The 22,325-nt window shown below is 42.4% G+C and overlaps 1 protein-coding gene across 1 annotated transcript in view; it reads left to right on the top strand.

The window, feature by feature from the left end:
- Positions 1 to 21: 21 nt before the first annotated feature.
- The window catches only part of LOC117500252 (receptor-type tyrosine-protein phosphatase mu-like), a 154,319-nt gene continuing 132,015 nt past the window's right edge, over positions 22 to 22,325 (top strand). Inside the window, 1 exon segment of the mRNA XM_034153057.1 lies at positions 22 to 418. Coding sequence (XP_034008948.1) covers positions 346 to 418 — 73 coding nt within the window. The 5' untranslated portion in view covers positions 22 to 345.

A 22,325-nucleotide genomic window follows, 5' to 3' on the forward strand; every position in this document is an offset into this window, starting at 1 on the left:
GGAGACGCCTCCGCCTGTCATACGCGCCCTCTACCGGCCACACAGCGCGCGCACAGCCGCTGCTCTGGAGCTGCCGGACCACCACTCAATCCACGCGTAATTCCGGAATCAGGACTCACTCACACATTCCTCCTCCAAGTGTGGAGCAAGCCGGCAAGGAGCAGCCGTGTTCGGCGACAGAGTCCCCTCACAGCCCGACAGCAAGCCCAGGGACGGAGGAGAGGGAGAAGACACTTTAGATTGAACCCTCCTCAAAAGTGTATAGGATTCAAGTTGCGTTAAAAGACAGAAGAGTTACCAGTTAACCCCGCGGCTGGGGGTTAACGCTACCACGGCTGTGTCGACATGGATAAAGTTATCAATTGCTTGTTTGCTGCAATAACCCTGCTGTTGTCCGCGCAAGGGGAAGTTTTTAAAGGTAAGGAGAATTACCTGGAAATGTTTGCACGTACTGCGCAGTCCGGATTTATGCCGAAAACGAGAGACGAAATTGAGGGGAAAAGGACTTAAACTCAGTTTTTCTACTAGTTCGTCTAATATTTTACTCAAAATGTTAAGTTTACAACTGATATTTTGCATTTCAGATCGCTTTTCCTAATGTTTGTGGTCACAATTCGTTTTAACAAATGTATGTGGCGTAAATTCGAGCATATGTCAGCGTGCAAGTAACTTAAGTTATATGGAGGTGGCAATAAGTCAGCTTATAATAACATTAGTTCCACTCACATTTGCCACATTTTGCCTCTGCTTCATTGTCACTCATGAAATGTTTGTTGTCACCTTTTGTGCCGCCGTGCGCAACCAGCAGGTGCGTTCCTCCACCGGATCAACCCCGCCGCTTGTCACGGCTGACTTGGGCACATGTTTAAATGAGTGTATTTGTTTCTGTTGTGTCTAACTTTATCTTGATAAGTTGCTTTCTAATGTGATTAACCTCGAGGGACTCACTGGCCGCTGGCCCGCTGTTGGTTGCATACGGCGAGGCGATAAGCCACACTGAGATTTCCTCTCATTGTTTTCCCCGTGAACTGCCAGTGAACTTAATTTATAATGTCCCGGCCTTTGACCATAGTGATATATGTTAGTCACTTCAAATTGAAGTTCCCTACCTTAAATGCTCAATTTGAATTATAGCTAATTTGGTTGGTTAGGTGCTGAAAGAGTTGTACTTCTATGCATAATGCCATATCTCCATACTGTTATTTATATACGACATTTCTTCCTCTCTTTATTGTTTTTCCCTTTTATTATAACTGCCTTGCATTGCAGTACATGCATATATAGTTCATATTTTGTAGAGCTCTCTGTTTGCTGTCTCCATTGAAAAAGCTATTTTAATTAAATTAACTTGTATACAAGTACACTTTTAATTGAACTGACCTTGCACTCTGAGAATACAGCTTTTGTAATTCTCTGAAAAGTGTTTGCTTTGTAACATTTCTCTGGAGTTTCACTGCAAATGTGATGAATTTGTTCTTTCACTGAATGACTGATTGTTGCTGCACGCTTCAGACACAAACACTGCACTCCTACTCTGAATGAATGATATTCATACAAAGGCACCTTCATTTGGAATAAGTCTATTCAAAGCTTTGTGGAGAAAGAAAAGTTCATTAGCAGCAGATAGGGATTTGACTAAATTAGTGAAATTATAGAGCAGACTTTCACAGTCATTGTAATAGCCATAGATGGCTCAAGGGGACTAGACATTCTAATTTAGCCCCTAAAGGGACATTTATTCTGTCTTTACAATGGCATTATCTATGTGGAAAAAGGCACATTAGCCTTTATTCATGCCAATCAATAAAGACAATGAATGCCCAGTCTGAGGGTGATCCATACTGCCAATACAATCAGAGTTCCATTAAAAACCTGTTGCAAAAATATGGCCCCCTATCTGAATGTGTGTTTGATTTAAAATACTGCTTCGCCCCGGAGGAAGCAGTGTGTGAGGTGAAGTTGTTGTGGGAAGTGTGGCTTCAGTTGGAGCTGGATGCTGTGGGATTCAACAGACAACTGATGCATTTTGCAGAGAGCCTGTTGGGGGCAGCATGGCACACATATAATATGATACCCAGATGATGAAGCCAAGCTGCTCCGAGCAGGAGAGTCAGACACATAGATCACAATGTAGATGCACTTTGCAAACTTTGTGTCAAAATGTCCATTTGATCATCACTCTGATTAAACAAAACAACTTGACTTAAATTGTGTTTTATTTATGCATCCCCACTTTCTTATCACTGCCATATTTAGAGACTTACAGATGATATATTAAAATGTTTCATTATAAATAAACTGTTTTAATCAAGCAGTATGAATGCAAAGGGGTCAATATTAGTGATTGAGAACTCTTACCCTGCAGCTCAAAGTATTCCCAGTCCATTTTTGTTTGAGGTTCATCAATCTTGCCCGCTGGCAGCCTCAGGACTGGGAGATTTATTGGAGTGGGCTGCACTGTAGGGCTCCCAGCGGTGCCCAAACCATCGATAAATGCGCTCCTAATTGCATGAGTGTGTGTGTAAATATGTAAACCAGGAGGAAATCAATTGCATGTGTGTTGCTCTCTCTGGCTAGGTGACGGATTAGCCACACAAGGATGGGAGAGACGCGGGCACAATTTGAGCTTGTGCATGTGGCTCGGGACATTTGTTATGGAAAGTATGTGATAACAGCTCATGTGATAATTAGATCACTGAGGTAACCAGAGTAGCCGTCTACTTCAGCGCGCCTTGTGACTGTACAGCCTCAATTGGATCTCAGAGAAACAGTCCTTTGGTGGTCTTTTAATTTACGCATAAAAAAACTCCATAATCAGTATCACGCTGTATCAGTTTCATCTTGTTTCCTTCTTGTGAACTTGTTTATGCACCTGCTCATGTGCTCTCAGTGGCATGGTATAAATGAACCCCCCCCCCCCCCCCTGTTGCATCCACAATGCCCACTGGATGCTCCAGGTTCAGAGAGAAAGCAAACAACACTATAAATCACGTGTTGTATGGCCAGTGCTTCTGTTTTAGACATTATGAGGAAACACTTCTTTTTTTTTTCTTCCAAGAAGGTCTGGCCTTTGATATCTCTACTCTGTCTTTTTCCCGAGCACATTAAATTCCAGGGAGCTGTGCGCTTTGTTATGTTTACCACCTTTTCCAGCAGCCATAAAACCTGCCTTGTTTTCTGATAGGGGTGAGTCGTGTGTAGAGAATAATGCCCATGCTTGGAGTGTAGTGCTGTAGTTTGTCATTGCAGAGTGACTGCTGCTGATAGCGTGCTGGTTGACCGATCCTGATTGCCATCCAGGCGGTGACTAAGGAGTAAAACAACACATTGGCGGCCGGGGAAGATAAACAGCACTTCATTTGAAGTCTGGCAACAATTTAGATAAAGTTTTTCACTTATGAAATGTTTCTTTTTCCCCCTAGCTGACTCAGATTTAATAGAGACTTTTCCGAAAGGTGTCCTGAAGGGTGGCAGTTTTCTTTGTTTGAGCCAGTGGAGAATGAAATTAAATATGCATGTCTTTTTTTCCTTTTTCTCGATGTCTTCAACCAATGTTGAGGGAGAGAAAAAAAACGCTCCATGGTGATTGATGATAGTACAAAGCAGAAAGTGAGGTGTCTACATTCTTCTGTAACTTTGCTTTTCAGACACTTTTATTATGATGATAATGAAGGTGGTGGAAACGCATGGATTTACTGAAGCTGTTCAAACACTGCGGGTACATGTGTGCTTTCCGAGAAAAGGGTCTGCTGAGGGCTGTCTTTAGACTGCTCATAGCTGGTAGACACGTGGGGTGTGTCACTCTAAAAACATAACTTTAAGAACTTGCAAATACTAAGTGCTGCTGTATTGACCTGAGTATTTGTTTGAAGTGCAAGACTGACAGTGTATTATCCATTTTCATGAGTAGAGAAGTCTATTGTAATACTATGAGTGAAAAATAAAATCACTGCCGTCTGCTTTCTAACATGTGACCTTTCGATTTCTGTGTATCTCAGTTTTATACCCAATAACAAACAACATTGCAAAACTTTTTAAGGGAAATTCCACCCTAAACAGCCAATCAAATACATACAGTGTTGCCGTAAATTGTTATTTTGATGACATTAAGATATTTCCAGAACATCCTACATTCAATATCTGCTATCAAGCATCTGCAGCTAATGTCAGAGACTATTTTCCTTTTTTTTTTTTTTAAATGAAAGATCAAGAACTGAGAAATGAATGATATACAAGGAGAATATCTAATGTTTTGATATCCCCATTAGACTTATTATATCAGAATAACAAAACATGTTGCATTGTGAGCGAAGGGCACGCAGCTTGACGCATTATACAGCTTTGTTTCGATGGGAAAAGTCAGCATCTGTTCTCTGGAAGTTGCCACGAGGCATTCTTGGAAATGGTAGGAAATCAGCAACTGAAGAAGCAGTTAAGGGAGGTTGGGGAAGTCGACACGCCAGAAAAAGTAAACAATATCTCATCACAGAATAACTACCGAGAAAACATTCACAGATGGATGATGCATAGAGCAAGAGAAAGCAAGGGTTTACTTTTTCAATTTTTGGACGCAAAAGGTAATATCACTAGAGCTCAGGAAAAATCTCCTATCGAAACTTAATTAAAAGAGTTTGTGAAACAACTCTACTCGCATAGGCCACATTAGTTAATAGTCGTTTCCATCAAGGATCTGTATGACATCTAATGTAATATCTCGTTCTCCTTTTCCTCTGTGACTGAAATTTAATAAAAGTGGTATTATAGCTTGGCTTAAGGTACCAATGGAAAGTGCAGTCTATTTGCACAGTGACACATTATTTGTTGTCTCTCCACTGAAGCACATGGATTTAAAATGACTGTGAGGTCTTCCTGACTCTCAGCTTTAATCTGGAGGTGTTTTAAGACTTAAGCAGATGAACAGTGCTTAAGGTGTAGCCCTTTCACTATGTAGAACCCAAATGAAGGGCACAGCAGGCGAGTGGATGGTTAACTAGTTAGCTTATCATTTGCAGCACATAATGTAAATGTATTTTGAAATAAGACTGTAGATGTTGATGTGGCCTTTACTCTTTCAGACCACTAACATGCTGTCTACTCATTACACGTGAGCTACAACGCATGTTTATTAAGCTGTCAATCAAACACTGACACACACACACACCTTCAGCTGGTTAAAGGGAGCATTTCTGATCTTTTCTAAATGCTTTTTCTTTCTTTAAAACAAATGAAATAAAACCCATATTTTGTGTTAGACTGCAAACAGGATGACTTATCTGGCTCAGTGAGGCTGTTTTGAACTCCTCACCTTTCTCTGCCTCACATTGCCTGTGTTTTTGTTTTCTGTCGATTGACATTTTATATTTTGATGTCAATCCTTTCCAAGCTATGACCACAAGGCATCAGCTGACACTTTAAGAGAAACACATGATAATTTGGACAGTCAGCTGACTGACCTGGCCCGTCATGACATTCCTCTGTTGACCATAACAAGCTCTTTGGGAGCTTCCTCTGTATGTTTAAGATCATTGTCCTGCTGCACTGTCCTAAGATTAGGGGGGGCTTCGTATAACAAAGCTATGATTCCCACACTGAGTGTTTAATTAAAGTTCAATTAAGGCAAATTAAATCTGAAAGCACTTTGAGATAAAACAAAGACTCTGAAGTCAAAGTGCTGGAGCCAACACAACAACAAACATGTGACAGTCCCAATTTACTCTCACTCTGCACTGTAAGTATGGAAATTGGTTAAGTGCTGGCATATCGGGCACTTTAAAGCAAAAAGAAAGTGAGTCAAAGTCTACCAATATGGTTCATCATCTTTATATCCCTGGAGTGCCACTCCACATTCAATCATTAGCTGTTGATTACCAAGTGATTTTATTTACATTCTTGAGAGGCGGTAATAGTTTGAAGTTTGCTCTCGAGGCCGCTGATGTGGCTATGTTATCCGGGAGCTCTGCAACGGAATGATAATTGGCCTTGAGATGTGACTGTGTGAAGGATGCTGGACAAACAGAGATGCTCTAATTATACACAGCTCCTTCTTCAAATGAAGAGGATAAAAGCTAATGAATCGCACACAGGCCAGCGCAGGGGGCTGCCTAATGAAGAGAGAGTGAGAGACAGAGAGGGGAGTGTTTGCAAGAGAGAGGAAGTGTTTGTGTGTGTGTTTGTAAGGCATGCCTGAACAATTCTGTGATCTCATCAGCATGTCTGAGGAAAATAATAAAACTTGTGTGGAAAAACAACTTACTATGCATCGCATCATGTTTACCGGAGTCTGCATTCGTTGTAGGTGGCTCAGAGTCCAGGCACGCAGGAAAATCTCACTAATTAATGCTCCAAGGGTCTCAATTGTTATTAATGGTGACGGAGGGGAACGGGGGGGGGGGGTATAAGGCAGTTTAAATTGGGACATACTGTGCATCTGCTCAATTTATTGTAAGGCCTCATATCTGCGTACCAGTAGCGATGTCAGCTCACTTTTATTAACATTTTGAAAGCATTTTTTTATTTGAAAAATGTGTCCAATGACTGGCAGTTGCACCAAATGGTTCAACACTAAAGATTAGATTGACCCCGACCCCGTCGCATTCCTTCTTTATCTTCAAACCCCGCTGTTCAATCAGTTTCTATTCAGCATTGTCACCTTTAACCGTTGTTAAATGTGGACTGAAATTGATTCTGATGGAGCACACTTTGATATTTGGCTCAGGTGAGCTTATAGCCTTGACCTCGAGCGTGAAGCTTTAATTTCAAGTCTGTCAAATAAAGCTCCCGCCACGGCTTTCGACGCCGCAGACACCTCGCTGAGAAGGTGCAAAGTTACTCGTGTCATTTCATGAATAACTCAAGTTGCCTCCTTCACGGGACAAGTGCACTCGCTAACTTGGAGGAGACTCTGTGGTGCCAGGAAGCTGTCTGTAGGCTGCAGCTCTCACACAACCGGTGGCAGTGTGGGTGGTTGCAGTGAGAGGAGGAGGAAGAGGAGGAGGAGGAGGAAGAAGAGAGGAGAGGTGGGAGCTGCTACTGCTGTTTCACCTTGTCTCCTGTTATTTATTAGGCTTATGTCAAGGCTTAGGCAGTAGGCAGGTGTACATCCCCCTCCTCCTCTCCCAGTCCGGGCCTTATGAGTATAACCAGGGGCAAAATTCTCCATTACTGTCAGTCTGAATCTGTTGCCGTCACATTAGCGCACGTCATGCAGTCATTAATGCATTAGGCCCTTGTTTGAGTGCTGGTTATTTGCATTGGCTTTTACACCGTCTATTTGCCCTTGTGCTAAAAAGCTGCCTTGGCTGAACTTATTGACCATTTAACTGTTCAATAATGAAGCGTTCCCCGGGGATGAATTAGCTCTCAGTGGTCGTGTTGAATAGCGGTTATTAGGACGTGAAAAAATTAACTATCATGTACACTTTCATGGTCTTTAGAGAGGGACATATTGCACAACTTTATTTACCTTCTCTCTCTATCTTTTTAATGCAGCTGTATCCTCTCATAGGATCTCACCGCTAACAGTTGAGTACACCATTATCCACCCTTGTCCTCCACTTCTCCCTCCCATAGCAGAACGTACCTGATTATACTCCTATCGGTCACACTCTGGCGCCTATTTGCAGGCTGTTATCCGTTTGCGGTGGAGACTCCTCGGGGAAGCGTACAGCCGATAAGAGACTGTTGTTCTGTAAACAGCCCTCTGACCTCCTCAGGCTGGGCTTGGCTCACTTTCAAATGGGTCTCTTTTGTGTTGGCCCCGAAGCTCAAACTTCTGCGTGACTGATTCCCCAGGGAAAGGTTTAATGGCATTACTGTACGCTCCGCACGGCACAGGGTGGTCACTTCGGAGCTGTCGGAGCCAGAGGGAGGGTGTCAGTGTTGCAGAAAAGATGAACTGTTGGTAAATGAGGATGATAATGTGACTAGCCTCTTTATGCCCTGAAACTGGAAGCAGCTTGTGGGAATGGAATTATCTGATGGTTTTCCTTGAATGTCAATCACTATTTTTAACCATGTGGCTTATCGCTACATAAATCGTATTCTCACTTGTACTTGTCCTTGTGACAGTCTGTTAACTCACTGAAATCTGACGAGACAAGTGCATTAATGGCTCTACTGGGGACATCTTGGCTAACTGCTCGACTATCAAAGACAATCAGTCCATCCCTCAGTTTTTAACACGGTCCTTGTTCAATTTGCCAGCGTTTCCGAGCCAACAATGCATTGCAAATCAGTAGCCATGGGCTGTACCGCAGCGATCTGTTGTACTAAATCACTTTGGTGTTAAACACTGCTTCATCGAAAACGACTATTGAGACACACAGCTGCAGGGCCCTTGTTAAAGAAAGAGCAAACACAAACAATAAGCGGAAAAGATGATGCTTGGCTTGAAGCTTGACTCCCACCCTGTAATCAGACTTTGTCACGCTTAAGAAATTATAGGGCACAGGAGTCATTAGAAGTGTGGGTGCATTGTGAACGGAAACACAAGTTCAAAACACATGTTTTTGGAATAATGCACATCTGAATAAACAAACCGGTGCAAATCTGACAAGTTGATTGTAATGATAGTTCGCTACCCGGGAGGATGCTTTCTGTTCAATGTGATGTCTTAGAGACTTATTGGTATCAGGGCAAAGGAGTAATTAATGTAGCCTCTAGCATCAGTTGGTTTTTCTGGATTGTTATCATCAGTTCCACTGCCACAGCCACTGTATCATGATAAATAGCACTCTAAATAAACGAGTTGCAACACAATTAACTTTTTTTAAATATTTCGTAGAAGCTATTAAAGTGAAGTCTTAATTTGTTTGCTTTTTTTTACTTTAAAAGCAGTTTATCCAATTGTCTCTCTGCACTCTACAGCCTCAAGAACTGCAAATAAAAGTCTCTGAACACAATGTGAATAATTTTCAAGAGAGTGGATATTTTTTTTCCCACTGCTGAAGCAATGGTTGTCCTCAAATGCAAACACATATTTTCCCTGTTCTACTATGCTTTGAGCAATTCCCAAGGCTAACTGAGAAATTCCCTTTTGCCATCCCTATAGATCTCTAAATGGGGCATTATTCACAGCTGAAGGGCGGCAGTATAGACATTTATAATGAGGAGACGGGGGACAAGATTCACATTTAAAAGCATATTTTATCGTTTTCAGTTTTCAAGTGTTGTCACCACATTGGTTTAACCAAATCTAGTATTTTCTCCATTTTGCTATGGTGTTGGCTACTGTGCTCCAAAATGTGTTATTGTACTACAAACTGCGTAAATAGTTAGACTAGTAGCGTATCAGTGTGATGCTAGCTAGTATAAAACACAAACACAGTTGTTTTGCCCTGAAGTGTAGAATTCCCTGCATTTCAGCATAAAACTTCCACCGGATGTGATGATTTATGATAACTGGCCAGGCTTTTCTATAGAGAGTGAGGTCTTGAAGTTTTCGTGTAAGATTTTCTCCTTCTTTGCAACAAGTTGACCTCTTAACAGCAATTTAAAAAATCAATATCTCTCACATTTCTCATTCATTTAGTCAGTTAGGTGTATATTACAAGTCATTTAACAAAATGCTAGGGTTGCCTTTGAGAGTACGCAGCATTTCTGAGCATGTATTACCCTCTATTCTGCATCGCATTAGATGAGGCAACATAAATCATTTCAGTGCCAGATCTTATATTCATCTTCATGTCCATGTCAGCCTGATGACTTAAATTAAATCATTTATTAAATAAAATAATCTCCTCTACAGTCGAGAACGGCACCATACTGAAGGCATTTTTTTTTTCAACTTTACTAAACTACAGATGGACATTAATGAACAGGATGTTGCTGCAAAAAAGTGTATTTTCGGCAAACTTTTCTGGAATATGAACGAGAGCAGAATTAAGTGTTAATATCTGTGCATTTTTGATACTCCCATGCCTGCCTTGGACATGTCAGTTTTGGCTCCACAGCCTTTTTGAGTTGCTGGGAAGTTGCAGCAGCATCAAACAGTGCAGATCAGGATTGTAGAGGCAGAGGCACACGGCCCGGCTTCAGAGGATGAATAATTCAGTCACATGAGCCCAGACTTCTCGCAGTGAGACTAATATTCAGCAGCACCTGTGTGTCTGAAAATCTCTCCCCTTCAACCCACCAGGTTACTTTCCCTGGGGAAAACCTCACCCCGGCCTCACCCCTGCTGTGCTTTCTCCAAACTGTCAGAGTAGCAGTGCAGTGGCTGCGATGCTGCGCTGGGATGACAGAAAGTACTGAGGAAACCGCTCAGTGTACAGCTGCTGTGGGACTGGACTCAGAGATACAGAGTGTGAACATAATTAGGGCTGGGCATTGAATGTCAACGATTTTTTTTGGTACCAACAGAGATTTGTTCATGACACCCAGCTTCAAAAACAATCAGGCACTGATCGGACAAACATCAATCCTATACTCTTGGATTTAATCAACATTTTGCCAGATGAGAAAACACTCGAGTCCATTTTACTAGGTGTCATTTCATATCATATGGTCTTCATACTATGGTCAACAGAGTGTTCCCAGTTGTTATTTTCTCTTAGTTGTTCAAATTTAAAAATGTTCATGTGCACTACTCGTCTGCATCTTAAAAAACTGAGGTCCTTGCATTGATGGCGGAGAACAGTTTCTTAATGGACTTGATAAACTGTTGTTTCCAAGGTCAATAATGATCTGTAAACATTTTGCAGATGATACAATTTTGACAAAGTTAACGTAAGACTGTTAGTGTACATTAGAGTGGTATTTGTACCATATCATTTGGCACTGTTATCGAACATTTTCCAATGATACACCAAGTAACAAATGCACATTTCCAGGTTAAAATATCTTGTTATCTATTGGGTTTGGTGGTCATGTTTTATGTCATTGTTTCATGCATAACAAATAGCATGACAACCATGACTTGAGTTTGAGATCAACACGCTGAATTTTCTCGCATTTCATTCCCCTGCTCTCTATTATTCTAGATTTCATCATTCAGCTTTCATTTCTATAATTATCTGAACAAAAGACGCTCAAGCCTTGACAGATCATCTGCGGCCAAGCATGCGTGGGTGTAGGCGTCTATCTACATTAACACATAGACTGTGTGTATAGTGCATGTGTCTGACAGTCCACAAGTGTGCAGCCGGATGTGTGTGTGGTAGCTGGTGTTGGCATCTCGTGGTGTGTGTGTGTGTGTGCTATGGTTTCCTCCTTCGTCCCTGTGTGTCAGGTAGCAGCCCCAGCTCAGGCTTATTATCAGGGTTGTGACAGAAGGCGGCAGGCAGCAGCAGCGATGCCTTAATGAAACCTGGGCCCTGGCTAATTGGTGACACCGTAGCGTGAGGGAATGAGGGAGGCAGGAACTAGACGGGCAAGACGTGAGGAGAGGACAGCGGGTCCGGGGCCTCACACCATTAAATTAAGCCCGTCATGCTCATTTGCAGAACACACAGAAGGAAGGAACACCTACACTCTTATCAAAAACCTGCAAATGTGAAACTCCCCGCTGGTTGAGCAAAGATAGCCGCCGTTACCACATTTTCTCCTCAACAGAGTTTTCCCTTTCAATTTTGTCCATTTTCATTATACCTTGGAAAATGTTCCTCTTTTTTCTCACTCTCAAAGAACTAGGCTTGGCAGTGATGAACCTTGGCGGATTTTGTTCTTGGTAGTGTTCTTGTATTTGAGTAACATTAGTGAGTTGTGCTTTTGATAAAAGAGGTCTTACAGTGAGAGTATATTTATAGGAGATAATTTAAATTAATAAGTTCAATTATGCGACCTTACTAAATGTAATACACTTAGGATTTTTCTGCTCCAGCCTTATTTAGCCTTGTATGTTGGCTGGAAACATTAGAGTGGATATCACAATATGTTTTAGCATTAGCATTACATTAAGCATTGGCGAGTAATTGTTTCTCATGGCCACCCATGCCACTTAAGCATACATTTGAAAAAATATAATACAATCCTGTTTTTTTTATATTACAGATGCGGAAAAAAGCAGTTTTTCTAGTATTGTACAGCCTTGATAACATATTATTTATTGCCTTTTTTAAAATCAATATTCGTTTCTGACATTACATTTGAAAAAAACACAAATTATTAAAAGAAGTAATACAGAATATGTTGTGTAATATTGATTATCTAGAGAACAAGGAACGCCGCAGACATTTCGCACACATATCTCAAAACCTGGATAAATATCTGCACCAGGAGAGGTGTTAATGTGTTTAGTTTGTCATTTGGATTAGCCAACCTTTACAGCGTGTTGGATGGCGCGGCCTCAGGTTGTCGTCAGTTCTTCCCGCCCTGGCTATCTGACGCCGCCTCACAGAGAGCCAGTTTGGCTTCCTTATGTCAACCAGAGCTTAAGGGTTGCTTCCGGGTGTCAGAGCTGACCTTTCTCTGTTGGTAGGAGGGGAAACGTACAGCCTGCCTCTATCTGTCATGCCCCCAGCTGTGTTTATGCCCTGGAAAGGACCACAGGGGGCTACTCAAATGTTATGTTTGAGTAATAGCAAATGAGGTACAGTACGAGTTGTGTTGCTCAGCCGCTCTCATGCTCATACTGATGGGGCCTTACTCGCCCCATTTATTTTCCAGCAGCAATCATTATCTGTCAGTGAAATTCTGAATTATACAAGCCATTTAAAAGTTCATTATGAAAAACCACTTACTTTAACATATAGCCAGCGTTTCCATTAAGTTAAAGAACTGTGTAAGGGAGCGATTGCTTCGCAGCTTAAGGAAGATTAATCCAGAGACTAAAAGGTGTTCCAATCCCCGTCTATCCTCTATCTCCACTGCTTCACATCAGAGGCGATAAGCTCACCCGTCCCACAAGATCGCGATGAAAGAGCCGGGTGCTTTGACCATGTTGTTTTAGACCCCCACATGTAATGACCTGATCAAACATCCTCTGTGCTCATGGGCTGACAAACACCAAAACAAATCAGATTTCCTTCTACTTCACTTCTCTCCTTCTGCGACAGAAGTCTGTTATCCGGCTGTCCTCGACGACATGGGGAGATCAAAGCAGGCGAAAACATTTCCATAAAAGATTATGTATGAGTTGTAATTAGCGCCTTCCTCGGCAGCGACAACAGAAAAATCTGTGATTTTGGCTGGAAGATGAAACGAAGGTGGAGTGAGATTAATAATAACCAGGTCTAAGCTTTAGAGTCACATTTTTAATTGAAGAAATCCCCAGAGATTGTCCAGCTTTTCCAGGAGCACCTGACTAAAAAAAAAAGAGAGAAAGATTCGGATTAGTCTTATTAATTTTTGTTAATGCATTCATGCACATTCATTTTCTCTGAAATAATTACGTGTTTTACTTTGATGGTTCCTAATTTCAAATGCCCAAGTGTACTGCTGCAGCCACAGCTGTGCATATGTCTTGAACATACTCTCCTTAACTGCAAAAATATAGAACAAATTAGGTTATTTTCCCCCTCCAAATTGTATTCAATATCATGTGTAGTTGTCATTTCACATCAAGGTACGACACTGTGACTTAGAGTGACTGATGCAAGATTATTGCTCTGGGCGAAAATGGATTTTGTCAGACTCTGGTACAGTGGGTGCCATATTTATTGCATGTGTAGAATTCTTTCTGAAGATGTGTCAATTGGCAAAGCTGAAAGAGAAATCTTGTTAATGCGTCTGTGCTGCAGCATGTCATTAGAGGCAATTTCCCCTCCACAAAGAGGGTCAGCAGAGTGGGTCACATTGTTTTGTGGGCTCATTGGACTATTATCTAGAGTCGTGGAAGAAGACCATTTTTGAAATTGCATTCTAATCGTTATAAGTAGCACGGCGAGGTGGAAGTTCATCGTGCACACTTGTAAAAGGGTACTATTTTCAGAAATTAAATGGGACGCCCTCGGATGTGCGCACCTTATCTCATACTAATACACTCGCTCACGCTGTGGAGCGGTGACAGTGGCGAGGCACAGAGGCTTATCCTCTTGTGGGAGGAGCTGACATTTACTCTGAAAATTCACCTTTGGTTTCTGCCTCTGGATTTATGATATCACTCTTATCTAGATTCCATCACCATTTTTCATTACTGTTGTACTCTAGCAGTGTGTGACTTTCTGTCATGGCTTGTAAGATTTGCCCTCCGAGAGTTAAATACGGAGTTGTCTGAATAGTTTGGTCGTGCGTCGCTGATGTTTTTCAAAAGAGCGCTATATGTTATCATAGGAAAGATAGGCATTGACATTTTCGATGTGTGCATTAAGGCCTGTTTTAAGGCCCTTTGCGAGGATGTTGGACTGAATGCCAGACAATCTGCCGGCTGCAGAGCTGGAACATTCAGACCCTGCGCTTAATTAATGTTTCGCCCGAGTTGCTCCAATTCTGCCAATCCCCTTATTCCAGGAGGGATATTATCCTTTGGCCGTTAATACGTTTTTAAACATCTTTTCAATGTACTTGGGAATATGTAGAGATTTGCTTAACATATTTAATATTTCTACACTATTGCTCTCATAGGAGGAAGTCAACAGAAGCTGTCTTGCAGGCATGATTTTCAAGGAAAGAGTACGATGTGGAATCTTGTCCTTCCTCATTTGTGTGTCGAGACATAATTCTCCTTGGATACAAAATGTCTCGAATCACATGATGTAGCAACTTGTTACAACAGATTGAGAAGAGTCTCACAGCACAGAGCCAATCACCTGACTGAGCCCTTTTGTTGTCTAATTTCTTGAAATGAATGTGATGTAAAATGACTCCCATTTGAGTCCAGAGACGGGCTGTATTCCACCTCAGTGGGCCTGCATGATGTTAATGCCCCCTAATATCTGGCAGCCCACACTCTGATACTCGGTATAATGAGGAAAACACTCGAAATACAGATAATTCCTCCAAACATGCATGCTCTATTAGACAGATCACATTTTGTTGTTGCGAGGTCTGGAACACACGAGTGAATTTTGGTGCCAACAAAACAATGACAAATTGACTGGAGATCTCTTAAATGATACCAGGCATGGCTAACGGGCTGCAATAATCCCATGTTTTTGTCCTCGGTGCATACTGCCTCCTCTGAGGGAGAGAGAGGTATAATATACAAGGTTTTACAGACTCCTATTCTGCCAGTAGGGGTTATTTTAACCTCCAAAATGAATTTGGTAAGATGGTAATGGTTTGTCATTTTAAGGATCTGTCACTTGAAAGACAAGGAGGTACAGTTAGTTTAACATTTCAAACAATAACAATTGCTTAGATGATTTGTAGATGATTTGGACAGCCCATTTGGTGGATTTTTGGTGGAGTGAATATATATATATATTTCTATACTTAAAAAAACCCAACTTTGCTTACAGCACATGACAACCCCATATTTGAGATGTTTGATTTGCATATGGAGGGAACTTGTTTAGTCCAAAATCAGTTTGAAACGTGTACTTTAGTTTCTAAATTTGGTGAAAAGGTAAAACTTTGTTACAACCTAAGGGTTTTGTTTTACCCGCTGTCTATATTTTAAAAATCAAGAAACAGGTTGCATCTACAGAAATAAGCATTACTTTTCAACCTTTTTAATAATGCCAGCTTTATTTTAAACGTAAATCCTTGATTTGAAGCGTCTAGTCCTGGCGGAGTTATCAACATGGTAGAGAAAATCCAGCTGTAGCCCCGCCGTGTTCGTGGCATGTTCTCCTCACCCTAATGTTGCCATAGCCTGAGGTCATGGCGTGGGCCTCCGGAGGCTGGGTATCTCCGGCAGACAGACAAATCTGCGGAGACAGCGAACACTTGGGAAGACGGAAACCTCAGCCAGGCGCCTGCTGCCATTTAACAGTCTCTTCCTGCTCTGATCTGACATTTCTGTTTCACCATGCATTGCCCGAGTCATCGCCCTCGCTCTGCTGCTGTCGCCGTAAACTTGTGTACACAAAAAAACATGGGGATCTAGATGTGATGGCGGGGTAGGAAAGCTTAAAAGGTCACCATTATGCAAAATTCACTTTTTCATGTCTTTTATACATCAACATGTGTCCCCTCTGTGTAAAGAGATTCTGAAAGTTTCATGAAAAAAGACCCCCTCTCTTTTTGTCCTGATCCATTTATATAAAAATCTGTCTGAAAATGAGCTGATCAGATTTTGCCACTTTATGATGTCAACGCTTTTTTGGCTTGTGTAACCATTAACCCCCCCCCCCCCCCACACACTTTATCACCTGAATCTCCTCCTAGAGCACCATTGTGTTCTTTTTAAACCAATCATCTCTCAGAGGGGCGTGGGGAGTGGCTCCTTATTTTCATCTCAAGTAACAGACACAAAATCAGCACTTTTGAAACAGAGGGGATTATGGGATGCTACAATGATCTGTTTGGTATTTCGAGCTATTGTTGAAAAACAGTGTAATAGGGGACCTTTTAAACAGAACCTGTAGCCTCACAGTACATATGCCTTTGAGTTGCCCTTCTTCTGCAGTCAGCCAGACTTTGCAGAAAGTGTGATGCAGCCTTGCTCCCAAGGGGGGGGAACGGTGAGGCTGATGAGCTCCCCGTGGCCCGGCCAGGTGCTTCTGGTGGAGTCACGGGGGCCGGGCGGATCTGGGTACCACGGGAGGGAGGATTGACATGATAACATAGCCTGGCGACTCAGAGCGCCACCCTGCAGCACGACCACACAGCTTAATCCTTTCTCTCCACCAGGGCAGAGCCCAAACACTCGTTCCCCTCCTCGCTCAATCCTCTGACAAAACAAGGGGGTTTTGTCAGCCACGAGGGCTGTAGCATCTCTCTCACTCCCTGCCAACGGAAGCGCTATTACTGCCTGCCAATGCCCCGGGAAAAAAAAATAATACCCAATATGCATATTATTCTAATACTAGCCGTCAGTGCCTTGGAATTGCTCGGCATGATAGCATAATGAATGCGGTGCCTTGTAGGTTTCTACATAAAGCTGTTTTTGCCACTTTGATGAATAATTCATGCTAGCCCAGAGGCAATGAATCAACCAGCCAAGAACTAAGAAAATTAGCCACCAATTAGTGTTTATTTATGGGGATAGTGTGTTTTTTTTCTCAGTCTCGGAGCCAACAAATATATATGCAAAGTAAAGTTTTGGGGACCCCTCTGACCTTGGGAATACAAAATGAGCAGAAGGGAGTGGAGGGGAAAGAGGGCTTGACTGTTGGATGAATCAGATGACCCCCATGTCTCTGCTGCCCCCCCCCCCCCTCTCAGCCGGGGTTATCGGACTCTGTGACTGCGGCCTCCGGACATACAGTATCAGTCAGCTTCTCAAAGCAGATGATTTTAATCTCACGAAACATGATGTGTAAGGAACTTTGTTGACTGAAGGGAAGTGATGTGAGGTTTTAATGTTGCTACATGTGAGTTAAACCTCTGTCTCCTTGGAGCGTGCAGCCCCCACCTCCACCATCATCTCCTCGTGCAGCCCCCACCTCCCCCCCCCCCCCCCCCCGGCTGTTCCTAGCCCAGCGCTCTGGCAGCCGGCCCAGATACATTGGTAGTCGTTAGTTGTCACTGGAACGATGTGACACGTCGCTCTGATTCGCGGGGACTGTTGTTGAAAGTGATCGCTTCTGCCAAGGAGAAGCCCTCACCACGGATAAATGGACGCTGAACAGCATGTGAACAGAGAGATAAAAATGGCAGGGAGGAAATAAACTAGTCTAGCCTGAATTTTCAACACCAGAATCTGTTGGGCTGGTAAGCTTTGCAGAGGTGTTGTCAGAGAGATACATCTTAGGGTTGTTTATGACAATTTTTTCCATTTATTTGTCCTTTACGTTAGGAATTTTTTTTATATATTGTGGAGTGATTCACTCTCGAATTTGAGGACAGTTAAACACTTTAAAAAACAATTCTCAAGGTCAATGAGTGTAGAAGATATCTCCAGCCAATTCCATGAAAGACAAACACATGAGTGAAGGATGGGTTTTATAAGAATCAGACAAGCTGTCGACAGGAGGATAAAGAAAAAAAAACCCTGCCAGATATTCATGAGGATAACTCTCAAGCGTCGGCCCTCTCCTTTTCTTCCTTTGTAAAGCTTTGATTGTGAGGGAAATATGCTGCTGTGGATGTCTCGTCCAAAACGCTTTTCAACGAGCTCCAAATGTGGAGTTTTCAGAGCTGCAATGAGTCAGACATTGTGTTGGCCACAAGATAAGGGAGGCCAGGTGGCAGAAACTGTCTCGGCTTCACCTGACTTGTGGGATAAGCGCTGTTCATGACAGGCCATGCACTTTGATTTTACACTAATAGAATGAAAAGAGCTGTGACTCATTGAAAGACTCATAAGCACAGTGTAGACTTAAAGTTTTGAAATAAATGGGATTTTTTTTTTCTACGTAGAAACTGAATTTGAAGTTGTTGAACATGTATTATTAATGTCGTTGGAAATATTGAGGCTACTGGCCTTTCATTCTTCCTTTGCACTGAATGTGGTATATCAGTATGCTCTACAATACTGTGTATGGTTTATACTCTTTACTATATGCCTAGCTCTTGGGGTCACCTAATTTCTTTACTTCCTTTCTTTGATACAGCCCCTACACCATCTAACGTAAAGCATTCAATAATAATGTACAGTAGAGTGCTTTCCCCGTTTTTTTTTTTTTATTGAAGTGCCGAGTATGGATAGTGTGGTGTATAAACATATCCGATATTAAAAAAGCAACAAACATTGACCTTGTCTAAATCCAGGAGATATGTAATGTTCTGGGTTTTAGCAAGGTTAAGGTTTTAGTTCTACTTTTTTGTTTGGGAGAGAAACTCCCTCTGTAGGGAACCTTGGGATTTTAGCCTTTGCAGACCATTTACATGCACACAAATCTAAATAACACACTACAGGAAAGGGAAACTCCTTAAAAGCATAATAGAGCCTTAAAATCCTATCACCAAGGAGACCCAGTTTCAGGTTATCAAGGTTTGTGCAAACAGCTCAAATAAAATCCTTGAGGGCTCTGTGGCCCGGAGCCAAATGACTCTGTGCATGTTCTCATAACCACTCTGTTACAGCACGACAAATTGCTGTGGATTTCCTAAACGTGGTGATTTAAATAACTCTAAATGTTTACTTCTTGTAAAACATTTCTCCAGTTTTAGCTGCTCGCTGTCAGATCTGGTCTTTCAGTTGAGCATGTAGAAAACTTCTCGACTTATTTCAACGTCCCTATGTCAAATTCCATGCTATGGAGATGATGTGATGCTGTTATGAGTCATGAATTACTGTGCTATCATGTCTTATCCTGAAACTGCAGGGAGGACAGCTCTTGTCAAAAGCCATTGTGGTTTGTTCCATCAGACTGATGTCTAAGTGCCTGCGTTGTGTTCTCAGCCAGTAATTAGGCACAGCCCTACAACCCCAATAACACAATTATATCTCGGGCTGCTACTTTCCTCCACACCCACAGCCATAATGAATGAACTACAGGTTAATGAAATGTGTGTGTGAAATGGAAGATGCCTCTTGGAAAGTTTCACACATCTATTTCATTAAGAGCTGAAGCTGGAGGCACAAACCACAAACATGATCCAGTACTAAATGTAATGCTTACTTTGCAACTTCTCACCTTAATCATTAGACAATGAAAGTTTGTGAATGTCAAAATGAGGCACAGCTTGTTAATGTTACGCTCTAGATGGATTATACATTTATGCCTGTATCTTTTTGGAAATACAGCTGAATGTTCACATTTTTCCTTTTTAAGGAGCAAATGCTTTCCCAGGCGCCAGTTATCATCTTCAGATTTGTCATGAAGAAGCGGTGGGAAGCGAGCCAACTCTCAATCTGTTGGATAAGTTTGTGTTGGGTGCATTGTTTGTTTGTGCATGCATAAGGTTTATCCATGCACATGTTAGTTAAAAGTTTCCAATGTTTGTGCTCTGCAGGATCCATGTTTGTATTTGGAATAAGTGCCGTTTTTTAATTGCTGGAGATGCAAATTCAGACTCTTCCAAAGCCAGCATTTTTTTCCCCTAGTGGGAAGTTAGCACTACAGATGGTCGTAGTATAACATGTCTTGTCGGTGTTTCACTTAAACATCTGGATGTTGGCGTTAAATCCACTGTGAATCCAGCTGACCATATTTCGTGTTATACCACCATGTACTCTCAGATTCATCCTGCCATATGGAAGAGGGCTGAACAAGGTTAACTAAACAAGCTGTGTTTTGGTCGTCGCGAGTGGGAATAACTTCCTGGTTTTCTTCCAGACTCCAACTAAGGAGTTGGATAAAAGGATAAAAAAACTTTCCTCATAGCTATTTATATAACAATGTGAATCTTTCTGTTCATCCTCTCTTTACTCAAGCCATCTGAGGATTACCATACAGGTACACCCACCACCATCTGTACCTGTTACTGCTTTCTGTGTGACTTGCCACACCTAGAAGAAGGACAACTCTTTCCAAGCTGCTTCAAATCAAATAAAGCAAGGGATGGATGGCAAATGAAAGAAAAACCAACATGAAGTGTTTGTAAGGCGTTGGGACTTACCCATTGTGTGTCTTTGATGTATTATCATTACATTTTAAGGCCACTACACGTCCCGACTTTTACGTCAGCTACGCCGCCTGCGTCGGCTACGCCGCCCGCCTACGAACACACCGCAAATACTTCAGTCTACGAGTGGCAAAAACTGTCCTTACCAGCAGGCAGCGGTAGTGTGAACAGCCAATCAGAGTGATTGCTTGGGCGACTTTCTCTAACATGTTGAATCGGCCGCGGGAGGTGTGAAAAGGTGCCGTAAAGAGACGACTGTGCGGGACACACCAACCTGAGTAGGGCGCCGCGAATGCCCGACTGCCTCTGACGGCCTCTGACTCCCAAAATCGGGTTGGTGTGTAGCCAGCTTAAGGCCTCTACACACCCACCTGAGACCAAAGAACACGTACCGAAGGCGTCCCGACTTTTACGTTGCCTGTGTCGGCTACGCCGCCCGCCACGAACACACCGCAAATACTTCAGTCGACGAGTGGCAATAACTGTCCTTACCAGCAGGCAGCGGTAGTGTGAACAGACAGAGTGATTGCTTGGGCCGACTTTCTCTGACCTCCCGCGGCCGATTCATGTTGAATCGGCCGCGGGAGGCGTCGGGAGGTGTGAAAAGGTGCCGTAAAGAGACGACTGTGCGGGACACACAAACCTGAGTAGGGCGCCGCGAATGCCCGACTGCCTCTGACGGCCTCTGACTCCCAAAATCGGGCTGGTGTGTCCGGGCCTTTACAGTAAGACCCATCGTTAAGCATCGAATTAGTTTGAAACACAATCCAGTGATCTTTAAAAAATACAGAAAGTTGCTGTTCAGAAGGTTTTTCCAGAGTCGTGATGATATCCAGAGTCGTGATGATATCAAATACCATATTTCAATCATGTTTTGTTTGGAACAAGAACAATTATGAAATCTTGGAAAACTTGTATTTTTTATTGTAAAGCATTATTATATATATTTTTGTAAGTGGATGCATATATTTGTTGTGGTTGTGGTTGAGTGCTGTCAACCATGTTTGTTAAACATTTCCATAGGTTTTATTAGTGTCAAGATCTGGTGACTGACCATCTTTTGAGTCGTAAAACTCACAAAACATTTAGTGCTGTTTAGTCATTTTCTCTCTTCATTTCTCATCTTTATCAATCTGTCAATGTGTCCGTCTCTCGCTCTGTCTAGTATCTACGTCATTCACATTCACCAATGTAAGAAAAATATGCGTTTTAAGCTAAGGCCTGATTTGTGCTACTTAGTATTAGCATTGAGGATGATGCCCTGTGGTGGCGGTCGATTTGTCAGCAATCTTGACACTGGCAGCTTTTGGTGGATCGAGCCCCCCCCCCCCCCCCCCCCCCCCCCACTGCACCCCCCTTTCCTTCAGTCTTTCCAGCTTTCTCCCGCTCTCTCCCTAATCTCACATTGCCTGGAGGTAACTTTGTGTGTGTTGTGGTTTAGTTCAATGTGTTGATCTGTGCAGCGGTGAAATTCCATCAAAGAGATACGTTTTCTTTCTCTCCCTCGTCTGGATTAGCGGCACTTGATGTAAACCTCACTGAACCTGACGTTGGAGCGCTTCAGATAAAGAAGCTCATTACGCATACAGTAAAACTTTTCTGGTTGTTATAGAGTGTGCCATAAATTAGTCATTAAAACATTTTAATAGATTCTTTGGTCCAAGCGTCGTTAAATATTTCATCATCTCTTATCTTTTAACATCTTCTGCCGTTTTGATATTTTTCCGATCTTCTCATGGTCGTATTCATGACAGACACACGCCCTGCAGCGTTTTTGCATGCTGTCCCTGTTGATGTCCGTAACATTTGAGACCATGTCAAAATAGCTTCAA

Source organism: Trematomus bernacchii, unplaced genomic scaffold, assembly GCF_902827165.1.
Source record: "Trematomus bernacchii unplaced genomic scaffold, fTreBer1.1, whole genome shotgun sequence".
Taxonomy (NCBI): domain Eukaryota; kingdom Metazoa; phylum Chordata; class Actinopteri; order Perciformes; family Nototheniidae; genus Trematomus; species Trematomus bernacchii.